The sequence below is a fragment of the Centropristis striata genome, chromosome 21, assembly GCF_030273125.1.
Source record: "Centropristis striata isolate RG_2023a ecotype Rhode Island chromosome 21, C.striata_1.0, whole genome shotgun sequence".
In the NCBI taxonomy this organism is placed as follows: Eukaryota; Metazoa; Chordata; class Actinopteri; order Perciformes; family Serranidae; genus Centropristis; species Centropristis striata.
Window position 1 is genome coordinate 1,824,038 of NC_081537.1, and position 18,563 is coordinate 1,842,600.

The 18,563-nt window shown below is 32.6% G+C and overlaps 1 protein-coding gene across 3 annotated transcripts in view; it reads right to left on the reverse strand.

The window, feature by feature from the left end:
• baiap2b (BAR/IMD domain containing adaptor protein 2b) overlaps positions 1 to 9,363 on the reverse strand; it is a 122,709-nt gene extending 113,346 nt beyond the window's left edge. For all 3 annotated transcript variants that reach the window (XM_059324074.1, XM_059324075.1, XM_059324073.1), the window contains exon 1: positions 8,963 to 9,363. In XM_059324074.1, coding sequence (XP_059180057.1) covers positions 8,963 to 9,010 — 48 coding nt within the window. In that variant the 5' untranslated portion in view covers positions 9,011 to 9,363. The remainder of the gene's footprint in view (positions 1 to 8,962) is intronic.
• Between the last annotated feature and the right edge of the window lie 9,200 nt (positions 9,364 to 18,563).

Sequence of the window (18,563 nt, forward strand, 5' to 3'; positions counted from 1 at the left end):
GATTTGTCATTCTTTTGGATTATTGCACTAATAATAAACACAGATTTGCATAAAGCAGCATGTGTGTCCACTCCTGTGTTGATAAGAGGATTAAAACCTGAAAATATCCCGTGAGGTATATTTAGAACAGATAAAAAATGTGCAATTAATTAAGTTACCTATAGACAATCGTGTGGTTAATCAGGATAAAATGTTTTCATTGATTGACAGCCTTAATTTAAACATACATTTTCATATACCGGGTGTTTTTTTCTGCTGGACTACCATTAGTTGTCAACTATTCAATTAACTGCCAAGTATTTTGATAATTGATTAATCAATTTGAGTTACTTCCTAAATTCTCTGATTCCAGGCTCTTAATTGTGATTATTTTCTGCTTTCTTTACTCCTTTGTGACTGTAAACTGAAGATCTAGAACACCTGAGGAACTATTCTTGGGCTTTAGAAAACACTGATGGACATTTTTCACCATTTTCTGACATTTTATAGACTTCAAATTAACTTTGAGAACAATCAAGATGATAAAATTGACAGATTAATCTTTGGATAACTCAAGACCTTCCATGAATCCTGGAGGATGTGTTAAAGGTGTTAAAGATGAAGGATTCAGTACAAAGGAAGCACATCTATCTGTGTGTGTGTGTGTGTGTGTGTGTGTGTGTGTGTCTTGCTCATGGCACGAAGGTGTGCATCCTCGATTTTCCAAGATTTTCCAGGATTCATTTTACTAAATATCATTATTTACGTAGGACGTGTTGCAGCATTGCACTGTTTCCGATCGGACGCCTTTTATGGGAGCTCCGCCCCTTTTAGGGAGCTCCGCCCCTTTTAGTGGAGCTCCGCCCCTTTTTAGAGGAGCGCCGCCCCTTTGTGTGATAGGCCTCCACCTGGTCAGTAACACAGTAATTCTCTCTGTATTTCCACCCTGACTCATCTCATCTGAAGTCTATTTATCCTACCTATCTTTAGGAGGTTTAAAGTGGCTACAAGGTTCCATTTTACAATAAAATTCAAATAGTTTACAGTTAATATCAATGTTCAATGTGTATGTGCTGGATGGTGTGGTCTTTTTTGGTAATTTTGTGTCTTTTTTAAATCATTTCGTGTCTTTTTTGGTTCATTTTGTGTGTGGAAGGTCCCTTTAATTACTTTTTTGGTAATTTCGTGTCTTTTTTGGCAATTTTGTGTCTTTTTTTATAAGTGTGTCTTTTTTTAATGATTGTGTGTCTATTTAAAGAATTTTGTGTCTTTTTTAATAATTTTATGTCTTTTTTAATCATTTTGTGTCTTTTTTAAATAATTTTGTGTCTTTTTTGTGTCATTTTTGGTTCGTTTTGTGTGTGGAAGGTCCCTTTAATTACTTTTTTGATAATTCTGTCTTTTTTAATAATTGTGTGTCTATTTAAGGAATTTTGTGTGTTTTTAATAATGTTATGTCTTTTTTGCTAATTTTGTGTCTTTTTTGGTAATTCTGTGTCTTTTTTTGCTAATTTTGTGTCTTTTTTAATAAGTGTGTCTTTTTTTAATAATTGTGTGTCTATTTAAAGAATTTTGTGTCTTTTTGAATAATTTTGTGTCTTTTTTGGTCATTTTGTGTCTTTTTTAAATAATTTTGTGTCTTTTTTAAATAACTTTGTGTCTTTTTTAGACAACCTTATGAAAAGTAAGTCTTTTATCTCCTTAATCTCCCACCATATGAATGCATACTTCCTGCAGGTACTGCACTAGTTAAATCCATAAATGAAATAAATAAATGGTGCAGCCCTGGTGGGATTACAGCGCTCGCTGCTCAACAAACACACAGATGGAGCTTGTTCAACAATCACAACAACCTGAGGAAACTCTTTACACACATCATCAGCAGGGAACCAGCTCATCAACACTCTAACACACCAAATACACACATCCCTTCAGTTATCTGCATCTTCTGATTCCACATATTATTATTACAAAGCCACAAACTCAACCATACAGCCTGGCTGCTGACAAACAGGCAGAAACACACACAAACAGTGGTGAGACACTACCCACACACACATGTATGAACTTTTAACCCCCTATAAAACCATGTTTAAATATTAAATATCTTGAATTTTTAGCCAGAAATCTCCACTTCAGCAGCACATAAACATACACCAAACCTTCACTTGAATTCATATCTATACACTGAAAATTATTTGTTTCTTATCAAGACAAGAACAACTAAGATGAAGTCTTTTTTTGTGTCTTTTTTTTGGTCATTTTTGTTTCTTTTTTACATGTTAATTTATGCTTCAAATCAACACGAAAGAACAGAATGATGGTAGAAAAATAAAAGCAAAAAAAACAAAAACAAACAAACAAATACCCAGGTGGAGTCAAATAAAATACCAAAACAATAATAAATAAATAAAATTAATAATAAATAAAATTAAAAATAAAATAATAAAAATAAAATAAAATTCATATCTATACAATGCAAATTATTTGGTTCTTACCAATACAAGGAAAACTAAGATTTAGAAGTCTCTTTTTTTGTCTTTTTTCTGTCTTTTTTTGTCTTTCTGGGGGTTTTTTTGGTCATTTTGTGTCTTTTTTGGTCATTTTGTTTCTTTTTTTGGTCATTTTGTTTCTTTTTTTGGTCATTTTGTTTCTTTTTTGGTCATTTTGTGTCTTTTTTTGGTCATTTTGTTTATTTTTTTGGTCATTTTGTGTCTTTTTATATCTTCTATTGGTCACAAAATGACCAAAAAAGACAAAAAATGTACAAAAGAGATAAAGTAAAGCTGCCAGCAGTGATGAACTGGCCCGAGCAGAGTGACCTGATGATTATTTGGTTCTTACCAAGATAAAAAAAACTTTAGATTTAGAAGTGTTAGATCATTTATCTGGTTTTAAGAGTTAATTTCTTATTTTAAGTGTTCAACATGCTTATTTCTAGATTTAATAATCTTAATGTAATAAATCTTGTCAAGGTAAATTATCTGTCCATGCAGCAAGATCATTTCCCTCAGATTTACTGTTTGATCTGGTTTTAAACACCTTTTTTACAGTGTATTCTGAGTGTTTCTACAGAGGAATGTGTTCACATATGATCCACAGATTCTCCGTCAGTTATCTGCATCTTCTGATGTGACATATTATTATTATTACAAAGCCAGAAACTCAACAATACAGCCTGGCTGCTGACAAACACACACAAACAGTCGTGAGACACTACCCACACACACACACACACACATATCCGCTAGTGTGAGTCATCCAAAAATTACATTCAGCATCTCGCATTTCAGCAGCAGAGCGGCGAGGTTATGGCTCGCTGCTCGGAGTTATTGTATTCTGGCAGCTGATATTCTCTCAAACAATAGAAAACAAACAGCTGGGGACTAACTGTGTGTTTGTGTTGGGGAGGGTCCTACAGTCACAATCACCTGCTGATCATTACAGTTTGTTCTGCACAATCAGTCAAAGATCAAACCTTCTGCAGACAAACCGGCATGTTTTTATGCTTCCTGCAAACAATAAAAAGACGACAAACTGCTTCAATCAGAGCGCAGATCAGGCTGACTCACGTGGAGTTATTTTGTTTATAAATGGTAAATGGACTGAACTTATTCACACACACATTCATACTGGTGTTAGAGCAGGGGGCTAAAACTCTAATTACCTGGAGGCCATTGGAGGCAGTATTAAAATGACCAAAAAATACATAGAATTACCAAAAAAAGACACAAAATGACAGAAAAAAAACTAAATTAGTTGAAAAAAGAAACAAAATGACCAAAAAAAAACTAAATTAATTAAATAAAGAAACGAAATTTTAAAAAAGACACAAAACGACAGAAAAAAACTAAATTACTTTAAAAAAGAAACAAAATTACCAAAAAAAGACACAAAATTATTTAAAAAGAGACAAAATGACCCAAAAAAAGACACAAAATTATTTTTAAAAAGATACAAAATTATTTTAAAAAGACGCAAAATTATTTAAAAAAGACACTAAATTACTTTAAAAAAATGAAACAAAATGACCCAAAAAGACACAAAATTATTTTAAAAAGACACAAAATTACTAAAAAAAAAGACACAAAGTTACCAAAAAAAGACACAAAATCACCATAAACAGTAATTAAAGGGACCTTCCACACACAACACAGTAAAGTGCCATTCATATAAAACTCATTAAACTTTCATATCAGACAGACATTCGAATCGTCCAATAAACGGCTCTGGAGGATCGTAAACCCCGCCTCCTCTACGGAAACATGAATAAGTGGTCTCCATAAAGATCTCATTTATGATATAATCTGCTGTTAGCAGACACAGTGACAGAAATATCAGTAGAATATTAATTTCCTTCGCCATGTAAACAGCTTGATAGGAACACTGTTTTTTTTCAAAATAAAAGGCAGAACCTGGAATATTCTGTGCCTGTAATAAACCTCATCAGTGTGATATTTATGTTATGTAACTGATGTTCTTGATCTGCATCATCTCCATCAGCAGTTATCTAACAGGAGCTGGCACCGCTTCATCTGCTGCTCCCCTTTAATGAATTAATAAAGAACACAGAGCTGGGCTCCCTCATGGAGCCAGCTGAGAGGGGCCCCGGGGCCCCCTGGGGCCCCAGCAGCCTCCTCCAATCAGCAGCCAGCCAGCAGCGCTCTGTTCTCCTACTGACTGTGAAGCAGCCTGCTGATGGCAGGAAGAACCCCACTGCTGCAATAGCTGCAGGGACCAGTGCTCGGGGCGAGACTAGAGACTCCATTTAAACTTTAAACAGTAGACACAAGTCTTGTGTATCGGTGTATTAATCCACGTTTCGATAGGTCATATAGTTTTTTATCAATCCCTGTTCAATGACCATGATCATTTTTGGAGAAATTCTGAGATTATAATGGGTGTGTATTGCACGGAATGTTCGTGTCACAGTGTGTGACATCATCGCCAGAGTGTAGAGGGAGAGAAAAAACTGTCAAAAAATAAATTTGAAAACTGCGCTCCAGGCCGCAAATTCCACTCTACAGAAATAATTTATACATAGAAACGTAGGAAAATTAGTCTTCTCCCTCACAATCCTCTGGTAAAGCTGTCAGAGTTATAGTTTGGGCGTAGGACGCACAGATGATCCACCAACACCACCAACAGCCTCATTGGCTCCCATATTAAAAACGCAGGAAGATTTCTGAAAAAGGGAGATTTAACAGTTTTTTTAGATCGCTCTAACGAAGCTATTTTTTAATTTTTCTTTAAAAAAAACATATGTAGACGTTCAGGAAGAACTCGGGACGCTCAAAGTGAAGTCGGATCAATGATAGGTATTATGGTTTTGCCAAAAATGCTTTCTGTTTGAGGCCAGAAATTCCACCTGTCAATGTTCTGGGACATTAGCAGGCGGCAGTTAATTCTGTTGATTGCTTTGATCTGATTGCCTTTGATCTTTGATGTGATTACAGTTACAGATACATACACACACACACACACACACTCCTCACACATGCATACACATGCTTCAAACGTACGCACACACACACACACACACACACACACACACTTTGAGGTGCTAGCTGTTAGCAAACTGCAGCTGCAGTAAAGCAACAATGCGCCAGTTTCTTTTCTTTCTGTTTGCTTATTTTTCCCGCTGTGCTACTGAACACAATCTCACAGTTCAGATCAGACAAACTCAGTTGATACGACGAATTTCGGACAAATAACGAAGCAGACAACAACTAAAACAGCTCCCTGTCTGAAATTATGTCATTTAATATTCATTTTGCGCATTTATATTTCTTCCAAAATGATTCGGCGACCCCCAGAAATCATCTCAGGGTTGAGAATAGCTGAGATTGATAATAATAAATAATAAAACAGAGCAGAAAGCAGCAAGTCTTCACATTGGTGAAGCTGAAAACATTGTTGATGACTTCATCAATGAGTCAACCGTTATTCTTCTTCTGCCAATAACTCATCACTTCTGCACTAGTTTCATACAGAAACAGCATCTAGTCACATTAATGCAGATTCTGTCCTCCCTCCTCCTCCTCCTCCTCCTCCTCCTCCTCCTCTTCCTCCTCCTCCTCCTCCTCCTCTGTTAACGATCCACAGAAACCTCCACAGGTCACAACTCCTCCATTGATCCTCATTAGAGTCTTTCAGGGACTCAGCTGCTGGTTTGTTGGTTTTCAAGGAGCTTAAAGACACTCGGCCCTGTAGAACCTGATAATGTAATAAATTCCCGATAATGTAATAACCCCCGTTAATGTAATAAACGACGCTAGCGGCTAACTGACGCTAGCGGCTAACTGATGCTAGCAGCGCTGCTTGTTACAGCTACAAGAGTAGCCATTAGCGTATCAATGCTAACTCAAAATTGTGGTCGCAACATTAGCAATCGTGCCAGAGAAATTCAGAGTTGAGCAAACTCAAAAACAGAACTTAAAATATTTAGTTTAATTGTCCAACTTAAAATTTTATCGAAGTTTGTTGCCTTGAGATTTTGAGTTCACCCAACTTTTCTTTTTTTGCAGTGTGGCCTCCCTAAACCTCTCCTCCTCTCCTGTATGTTGAACCTTTTAACTCTCGGCTCTCTGAGAAGGGGAAAACCCTTGTTGTTGAGCTTCCGCTGCTGAAATCTACCTCACCTGGAGAGAAACTAAAGAGGAACTCTCTCCTCCACCTGCCTAGAGGAGCTTAGAGGAGCTTTGTTATAGACGGTGTTTGTCACCTTTTGGCTCTCAGGTTACAACCAGTGCAGGGTGGTCCGCTCCTGAAGGCCACGTCCTCGTTCCCCAAGAGGACCTCTGATGTAGAGTCATCCAACTGAACCAGTCATTCATTATCCTTCCCAGCTGACACTGGGTGAGAGGCGGGGTTCACCTGGACAGGTGACAGGTCTCCAGACTAGGGGTGTGCCATATCGTATCGTTCACAATAATATCGGTATATTTTTTTTATGGTTTATACTCAAAACCACTAAAACCAGACTCAAAACCACTAAAACCAGACCCAAAACCACTAAAACCAGACTTAAAACCATTAAAAAAATGCATATCATGATATTGGCAACGTTCTTACTTCTAGATGTCGTGGTTAAAGTCGTTTTAATCACAAAAAGCTACTTACTCCCTCTCGCTAAACACATGCAGCTTTCAAAATAAGAGCACAGTGTGTTAAGAGAATCCACCACAGAATTTACAAGAAGACTGTCAAAATAAGATGCCTTAAATAAAACATACAATAACCTTTATTCTCCTTTACTAAATGTCATTAAAATATGCCCCCGGAACCCCTGAATGGTTATTTTTATTATTTGCTCATACTCAAGAGTCAAGAGTAAAAACGTTTGTATTTGGCAACTGTTGAGATTTGCACTTTACACTACATTTTAGATTTTTAATTATTTATACAGACTAAAAAAAATCATATTTTCTATATCTTTTTAAGTATTTCCTTATATCGTCAAGAATATCGTTATCGCAAAAATAGCCTGAAATATCGTGATATTCTTTTAGACACATAGAGACAGACAACCAATCACGCTCTCGTTCAGACCTACGGACTATTTAGAGTCACTATTCAACCAAAGCTGCATGTTTCTGGACTGTGGGAGGAAACTGGAGAACCGGAGAGAACCGGAGAACATGAGAACTCCACATAGAAGACCAGAGGAACTTGGGCAGAAGTCAACTGCAGAACTAAAGTTCACTCATGCAACTATTTGAGTCAATGATCAGCAACACAGACAGCAAAGAACATTTACACACAATTATGACCAAAAATAAAGACTCTGGGGTCTAATGTGGACCCCTTTTGGATCCCCAACCTCTACTAATGATGATCAGCTCTCACTCAAACAGGTTATTATCTAATATCTAGTCCAGTAGAACGTTTTTTCACCATTTATGACAGCTTCTCTTCTGCCGTGTGTCCAACAACCTGAACCAAACTGTCACATCAGGACTTTTCTTGCACCAATATTACAAAAAAATGGCAAAAATAAGCAGTTAGAAGTTTCCAGAATGGAGTTCAGTAACGCTACATGTACTTTGTTGATGGTTGGTGGTCAAACATGAAGCTTTTTGACAGGCTCTGTTATCATATCTGACATTTAAAAGACTATAAAATTAATTACTTCAACTTTATGGAAAACAACCAGCTGACTCTGTAAACTAACACTAGTCATGAGATGAATTCACCACCACACTGTAAAAAATGTTTAGTCTAAAAACCAGATCAAACAGTAAATCTGAGGGAGATGATCTTGCTGCATGGACAGATAATTTCACTAAATAGACACAAATGGACAAAAAAAGACACAAAATTACCAAAAATATATGTAAAATTGACAGCTAAAAAGACACAAATTGACCAAAAAAAGACACAAAATTAACAAAAATGTACGTAAAAATGACCACTAAAAAGACACAAATTGAAAAAAAAGACACAAAATTAACAAAAAAGACACAAGCTGACGATAAATAGATGTAAAAATGACCAATAAAAAGACACAATGATTAAAATTAACTCTTAAAACAAGATTAAAAAAACTTGTTAGATAATTTATCTTGTTTTAAGAGTTAATTTCTTATTTTAAGTGTTCAACATGCTTATTTCTAGATTTAATAATCTTAATTTAATAAATCTTGTCAAGGTAAATTATCTGTCCATGCAGCAAGATCATTTCCCTCAGATTTACTGTTTGATCTGGTTTTTATCACCTTTTTTTACAGTGTAAAAAGCCAGAAAATGATCCAATGAACCGGACTGGATCCTCTCCTGGATCCTCCTGGTCCACAAACACATCATGTCTTCACCATAAACCACAGAACCAGGACCAGGACCAGGACCAGGACCAGTGTGTCCTGAGGGGACACCAGCAGGTGAGACAGGTGAAGTGAGACTAACTTGTCCCTGTCTGTCCTCCAGCAGGTGTCCCCGGTGCAGCAGGTGTCCCCCAAAAAACGACCCAACAGTCCGTTCTTACCTTGTAGACATTCTCCGTGATCCGGTGCACCTCGTCGGTCCGGGACATCCTGCAGCCGCGTCACTCACAACCAGAGACACGAGACCAGAGACACGAGGAATCCTTCTTTTTTTTTTTTTTTTTTTTTTTGTGTGTGGAGGCTTTCAGGTGATTATTCTCCGGACTGTGACGGGAGGAAAAAACAATCAGGTGTTTGTGGTTTGTAGGGACTAGGTGTCGGGTGTTTGTCTTCCGGGGACCGAGAGACGAGCTGTCCGTGTCCGTGGGATCCCTGCTGCTTTTATAGGAGAGTCCTCGTAGCGCCCACTCTGCTCCCCACGCAGCCAGTCAGCCAGCCAGTCAGCCAGTCGGCTCTCTGCTGGAGCGCAGAGGCGGACTCACTTCAAGTGGGGCGGTGCTGCCTTCAGGGGCCGTGGGAAATACGGAGCACAGCCTTCAACGGTGCCTGGAATACAATAGACTAAAATACACTAGAATAAAATACACTAGAATAAAATACAATAGAATAAAATACACTAGAATGAAATACACTAGACTAAAATACACTAGAATAAAATACAATAGAATAAAATACAATAGAATAAAATACACTAGAATAAAATACACTAGAATAAAATACAATATAATAAAATACACTAGAATAAAATACAATAGAATAAAATACACTAGAATAAAATACAATAGAATAAAATACACTAGAATAAAATACAATATAATAAAATACACTAGAATAAAATACAATAGACTAAAATACAATATAATAAAATACACTAGAATAAAATACAATAGAATAAAATACAGTAGACTAAGATACAATAGACTAAAATACAATAGAATAAAATACAATAGAATAAAATACAATAGACTAAAATACACTAGAATAAAATACAATATAATAAAATACACTAGAATAAAATACAATATAATAAAATACACTAGAATAAGATACAATAGACTAAAATACAATAGAATAAAATACAATGGACTAAAATACAATAGAATAAAATACAATAGACTAAGCTACAATAGACTAAAATACAATAGACTTAAATACACTAGAATAAAATACAATAGAATAAAATACACTAGAATAAAATACAATATAATAAAATACACTAGAATAAAATACAATATAATAAAATACACTAGAATAAGATACAATAGACTAAAATACAATAGAATAAAATACAATGGACTAAAATACAATAGAATAAAATACAATAGACTAAGCTACAATAGACTAAAATACAATAGACTTAAATACACTAGAATAAAATACAATAGAATAAAATACACTAGAATAAAATACAACAGAATAAAATACACTAGAATAAAATACAATATAATAAAATACACTAGAATAAAATACACTAGAATAAAATACACTAGAATAAAATACACTAAAATAAAATACAATGGAATAAAATACACTAGAATAAAATACAATACAATAAAATACAATAGACTAAAATACAATAGAATAAAATACAATAGACTAAGATACAATAGACTAAAATACAATAGAATAAAATACAATATAATAAAATACACTAGAATAAAATACAATATAATAAAATACACTAGAATAAAATACAATAGAATAAAATACACTAGAATAAAATACAATAGAATAAAATACAATATAATAAAATACACTAGAATAAAATACAATAGAATAAAATACAATAGACTAAGCTACAATAGACTAAAATACAATAGACTAAAATACAATATAATAAAATACACTAGAATAAAATACAATAGAATAAAATACAATAGACTAAGCTACAATAGACTAAAATACAATAGACTAAAATACAATAGACTAAAATACAATATAATAAAATACAATAGAATAAAATACAATAGACTAAGATACAATAGAATAAAATACAATAGACTAAAATACAATAGACTAAAATACAATAGAATAAAATACAATATAATAAAATACACTAGAATAAAATACAATATAATAAAATACACTAGAATAAAATACAATAGAATAAAATACAATATAATAAAATACAATAGACTAAGATACAATAGACTAAAATACAATAGATTAAAATACAATAGACTAAAATACAATAGACTAAAAATACAATATAATAAAATACAATAGAATAAAATACAATACTGAGGTAGAATAAATAAAAACAACAATAGAAGAAAACACAGAATAGAACAAGGAGACTTAAGAAGTTAAAATAAGATTAGTTGGTAGATAAGTTGATGGTAATTATGTTATTGTGACTAGACACTTTATAATAATAGTACAGTGTGCATATATAATATCTAATATATATTATAATATAATATAGTATATACTATATAATATATTTACTATAATATAATGTATAATAATAGTAATAATAATGATAATTATAATAATAAGGCCAGTATGATAATAGTAGTATATCACAGTATATAGTAATAATATTAATGGCAGGTATATGTATATAATATTAATAATAATAATAATAATAATAATAATAATAATAATAACAATAATAATAATAATAATAGCAATGTGTCATATATTTAGCCTGTGCAGGGTGTGCATACATACATAACATAATATACATGTTAATTATCATTATTATTTATTATTATTATTATTATTATTATCAGTGTTGTTATTATTATTATTATTATTATTATTATTATTATTATTATTAAATTGTTATTATTATTAAATTGTTATTATTATCAGTATTATTATTTATTATTATTATTATTATTATTATTATTATTATTATTGTTATTATCATTATTATTATCGTTATAATATAATTATTATTATTATTATTATTATTATTATCAGTATTATTATTATTGTTATTATCATTATTATTATTATCATTATAATATAATAATAATAATAATAATGATTATTATTATATAGATAATAATAATCATTATTATTATTATTATTATTATTATTATTATTATCACTATTATTATTATTATTATTATTATTATTATTATTATCAGTTAATCCTCTCTAAACCCAACCAAAAGCAGCAGTGATTGTAACTCTGTGATTTACAGAGAGTCCCTGAACGCAGCATAACATTTAATAAAGGCCACGCCTCCTCCGCTGTGTCACACGCTGCCCACACACAACCATTGAGAAGACAAGAGCACATCTCCTCTCCACACAGTTTATTATTATCATTATATCATCATTATTATATCATTATTATTATCATTATTATTATTATTATTATTATTATTATTATTATTATTATTATTATTATTATTATTATTATTATTATTAAGTTATAGAAGACAACAGCAGATGATGGGATCCTGTCAGCTTCATGTTGTCTCTTCTTGTTGACTGTAAACTGGTCTGATCTGTAAATAAAAGCTTAATGAAGTTGTGTTGTTTGTGTTGTTTGTGTTGTTTGTGTTGTTTGTGTTGTGTGTGTTGTGTGGTGCGTTCACTGCCCAGTGGGTTGTGTTCAGTGTGAGTGGGAATCCCACACATCACGATCTGAAGCATCAGATGAGACTTTATGAAAATCAGACAAAAGCAGAAGATAATAAGAGAAGACGGAGAAAAGAGAGTCACGCTTTTTATTCTTCAACACAACTCAGAGATGAAAAGATGTTTTAGAGGCGATGAGAACAGAAAGAAGCCCAATAGACTGATTCTGGTTTTTTCATATAAATCTTTATTGGGTTGTCAAGACATAATACATGAACAATATATATATATATATATATATATATATATACATATATAAATAAAAAAATAAATAAACTAGAGAGTCACATTCACATAAAATAAGCAAAATACAATAAATAATACTGATAATGAGCAAACACAACTCTCCCCCAGAGAAAAACAGGATAATAGGATAATAATATTAATAATAATAATGATAAGGATAATAATGATGATGATGATGATAATAATATAGATAATACAGATACTAATAATGATAATGATAATAATGACAATAATAATGATAATAATAATAGTAATAATAATGATAATAATAATAATGATAATAATAATAATAATAATAATAATGATAATAATAATAGTAATAATAATGATAATAATAATAATGATAATAGTAATAATGGTGATAATAATAATAATAATAATAATAATGGGGTGAACAGTAGCCAAATAAATAAATAAAGGTAAATAAATAAATAAATAAAAAATAAAATAAAAAATAAACAGGGACATTTAGAGGAGGGATCCAGAATAATTGGGGAAAAAATAAATAAATTAGCTATAACAGTTTGTAATTGTTCGATCACCAAATCAACACACCAAAAACATTTAAAAGTTATATCAATGTATCTTAATCATGTAAGGATGGACTCGATTAAGGAAAGAACGGGATTACAAGCTTTATCAAAATGTATATATCTGCCAAAACAGTATTTTTTTAAATACATTGTAATATGTATTTAATGTAATATAGATTCAAGTCATCACTGTCATTTTAAAATCTTTTGTAAAAATACTTTTTCTCACTGTTAAATGTACTAAACACCATATCTCTAACAGAAATATACTGTAATATTAAATGGTAAAATCTTTAATTTATGCGTTTTCATTCATAAAGTATTTTCTTGTTAATTATATGGCAGAACAGTGTTTCTTCTGGTGGAAAAACTTTTTATTTATACAGCAAAAAATGGAATAAAATGTAATTTCTTAAACGTGAAATCAACAGTGTTAATATGATTTTACCGTAATATTAAAAAAAGTTGCACCGTATTTATTACGGTAAAGTTCTGGAAACCACAGCTGCTGGTTTTTACCATAAAAACAAGTTGTTTGCTGACTGAAGTCTCATTAAACACAAATTAATAAAGATAATGATTGTTAATGACGGTGAGTTCAAGGAACAAGCAGCGCTGGTGACTCGAGACTTTTATTTTAGATTGTAATATTATTATACTTGTACTTATTATAATCATACTAAATAGCTCACTTTCTACTTTAACACATTTGCTGTACATATATATGTATATATATATATATAATAAATGAAATATATATACGTATAAAACACAGAGGATATACACAGCATAGTTTAAAAAGTAAAAAAAAAACAGATACATGTTTATATATATTTTTTTTCGTTAATTAAAAGTGTCTACTCCAGTGATATACAATTTTAAATTTTACACCCTATTTCTGATGTAATTTGAGAGTTTTACTGTAATTTCTACAAACATTTTTTACAGTGTAGTACCCAGTTTATTGCAGTCAATATATGCAGTCATATATATATATACATATTTTTACTATTAATGATCAAAGAAAGACACAATTTGACCAAAAAAAGACACAAAATGACCAAAAACAGACATAAATGACCAAAAATGACACAAATTGACCAGAAAAATCACACAAAATGACAAAAAATGACCAAAACAGACACAAATTGACCACAAAGACAAAATATACAAAATGACCAAAAAAAAAGACATAAATGACCAAAAATCACACAAAATGACCAAAAAAATACATAAATGACCAAATTTGACACAAATTGACCAGAAAAAAAAACTTCCTTCCTTATATATATATATATATATATATATATATAAATATAAATATAAATATAAATATAAATATATATTCCTACTGATAGGTGAGTAAAGCTTTATTTCTGATAGTTTCACCCACTTAGACTGTTGAAGACATTCATTTCAACATTCAGACAAGAAACCAGTTAAAAAAGTTCCTTTTATAGTATTTTTAAATGTAAAATGTTATGTATTGTTCCCTGTTGAAGCTACTGAATCTTTTACACTTTTATTAAATAAATGATGTTAAAATTAATTTAAAAAAAACTTTCTTTTTCACTTGTGCACCATTATGGGACAACAAACCTTAAAAAACTTCTGATTTTTTTTTCACATTATGACCAAAAAAAACACTTGTTTTCCTAACTGGCATCATAATGTGAACCATAAAGAGTTAACAGTTATGCATGTGTGCATTTATTCAGTCCACAGTGGAGGTGTATTCAGGTGGGCAGGACACACACACACACACACACACACACACACACACACACACACACACACACTCTCTCTCTCTCCATTCAGCAGCGTTGACCTCCTCCTCACTGCGTCCTGCTTATCTCGCCTCAGATCCACGTCTGTGATTCATCAGCGCGGCGCTCTGACATTCAGGTTCCTGTCTGTGCGTCTGTGCCCACTCCCACTCAGCTCCCACAGCTCCCACAGCTCCCACAGCTCCCACAGCTCCCACAGCCCCCACAGCCCCCACAGAGACGCTCCATTCAAACAGGACGACATCAGTGTGAAGTGAAATCAGTGAAGTCGACTAAAAGACTGAAAGATATTCAGGCTATTCCAGGATCAATACGCTGTTTCTGTGGAGTGAAAACACTCCAAGGTTACAGACAGGGACATTTAGCATCGTGCTTTTATTTTGAAAAGCTCTATTCGAGGCTTTTGTCCAGTAGAAAACAGGTGAGTGAGGTTTAATTCAAGGCCACTCTGTAAATCTAAATCTCATCTTCCATCTGGAGACAGAATCATCTAAAGCAGGTAATAATGTGACAATAATGGAGTGAAAACCTTCCTCCACTCTGCAGGTTTCCAAAAAAAGACACAAAATGACCAAAAAAAGACATAAAATGACACAAATTGGCCAAAAAAAAGACACAAATTGGCCAAAAAAAGACACAAGATGACCAAAAAAGACACAAAATGACCAAAAAAAGACACAAAGTGACCAAAAAAGACACAAAATGACAAAAAGGCACAAAGTGACCCAAAAAAGACACAAAATGACCAAAAAAAGACACAAAGTGACCAAAAAAAGACACAAAGTGACCAAAAAAGACACAAAATGACAAAAAGGCACAAAGTGACCCAAAAAAGACACAAAGTGACCAAAAAAAAGACACAAAATGACCAAAAAAAGACACAAAGTGACCAAAAAAAGACACAAAATGACCAAAAGAAGACACAAAGTGACCAAAAAAAGACACAAAGTGACCAAAAGAAGACACAAAATGACCAAAAAAAGACACAAAGTGACCAAAAAAGACATAAAATGACACAAATTGGCCAAAAAAGATACAAATTGGCCAAAAAAAGACACAAAATGACCAAAAAAGACACAAAGTGACCAAAAAAAGACACAAAATGACCCAAAAAAGATACAAAATGACAAAACAAGGACATCAGTGTGAAGTGAAATCAGTGAAGTCGACTAAAAGACTGAAAGATATTCAGGCTATTCCAGGATCAATACGCTGTTTCTGTGGAGTGAAAACACTCCAAGGTTACAGACAGGGACATTTAGCATCTTGCTTTTATTTTGAAAAGCTCTAGTCGAGGCTTTTGTCCAGTAGAAAACAGGTGAGTGAGGTTTAATTCAAGGCCACTCTGTAGCAGCAGCAGAGAGGCTTTAATACGTTCTCTACTCTAAATCTGAAATCACTGGTTCCATCTGGAGACAGACTCATCTAAAGCAGGTAATAATGTGACAATAATGGAGTGAAAACCTTCCTCCACTCTGCAGGTTTCACTCTTTTCACCACATGTTGGATTGATTCACTCCAATTCAGCCTAAACACCACACTTCAACTGTTGCTCTATGAGAGACCAAAAAAAAGACATAAAATGACCAAAAATGACACAAATTGACCACAAAAAGACACAAAATGACCAAAAAAAGACACAGAATTATTACAAAAAAAGATACAAAATTACCAAAAAAAGACACAATATTACCAAGAAAGACACAAAGTGACCCAAAAAAGACACAAAATGACACAAATTGACCACAAAAAGACACAAAACTACAAAAAAAAGACACAGAGTGACTATAAAGACACAAAATGACCAAAAAAGACACAAAATTCTGTGAGATCTTTGCTGGAAAAATCAGAGCCGTTTTAGTTAATTCCTGCTGACAAAATGTTTGTGTCCTGTGTGTTAATCTTGTTAACCCTTTGGAGTTTGGGCCTATTTAGTCAGTTTTTGACACCTTTTCATTCTGCCTGTATAAACCACTTAAAAATCTTTACCATGTCATGTTGGTATCATTGTTTTCAGCACAACCTCACCTATATGACCTGATTATTAGGGCCTCGGGGCAATCTCCCCAGCACTGGTCCCTACAGCAATATCTGCAGGTGTCTTTTTAATTTCATTATATGTCTTTTTTTGTTCATTTTGTGTCTTTTTTTGGTCAATTTGTGTCTCTTTTTTCAATTTGTGTCTTTTGAGTGGTCATTTTTGCATATATTTCTGGTAATTTTGTGCCTTTTTTTGGTCAATTTCTTATTTTAAGTGTTCAACATGCTTATTTCTAGATTTAATCATCTTAATTTAATAAATCTTGAAATCAAGGTAAATTATCTGTCCATGCAGCAAGATCATTTCCCTCAGATTTACTGTTTGATCTGGTTTTTAACACATTTTTTACAGTGTAAAACCTCCAAACCAGCTGAGAGGTTTGATGCTTGTGCAGCGTGACTATTAGTCACCAGAGTTTCTTCTGTCTGTAAGATTAACTGATTTACAGATTAGTTAGAGATGGATCTTCAAAAGATACTCCAGCCTAAGCCTTATGAATGTAGGCCATGACATAAACAGTAAAATAATTACAGGTCCTGCTATGATAATACTAATAATAATAATACTAAGATCCAGGTTTGCAGAGTTATTACCATGGAGAGATTAATAACGGTTGTCTGGGTTTCATAGACGTTTTGATTAGCCCTTTTTCTTTTTTCCAATGACACTGAACTAATCCACCAGGGGAGCAGAGAATTAGATTAGTTAAGCTGTTTGAAAGGGGGTCAGGCTGGGGGAATATTCTGACAAACAGATGCTTATTATGCAAATGTTTCAGTACTTTAGGAAAAAAGTTCCCGGGCGGGTCAAATAATAAGTGGAATGAAAGCAAAGCTGTGAGGCAGACAAGGCTCGTACTGTGAGGAGAAAATAAACCACAGAGAGCCAGTTATGTATTCATTAAAGGGTCAGGTCACTAAAAACAACAAGGAAAATGCATTATTGCCTGGTCCTGCAGAGATGATCTGCACAGATTTTATATTTTAACTAAAAAAAGACACAAAATTATCAAAAAAGGAAACAAAATGACCAAAAAAGGCATAAAATTACTAAAAAAAAGACACAATATGACCAAAAAAGACACGAAATGACCAAAAAAAGACACAAATTGACCAGAAAAGACACAAAATGATCCAAAAAGGAAACAATATGACCAAAAAAAGACATAAAATTACTAAAAAAAGACACAAAATGACCAAAAAAAGACACAAAATGACCAAAAAAAGGGAACAAAATGACCAAAAAAGACACAAAATGACCAAAAAAATACACAAATTGACCAGAAAAGACACAAAATGATCCAAAAGCGCACAAAATGACTAAAAAAAGACACAAACTGACTAAAAAAATACACAAAATGACCAAAAAAAGGGAACAAAATGGCATGGTGAAGATTTTTAACGGACATAATAGCCGAAAAAGATTTCAGAGGGTTAAACCTCAAGGCGTATCAGAACGGTAGGTGTTGCATTATTTATGGTTGACAAACAAACAATAA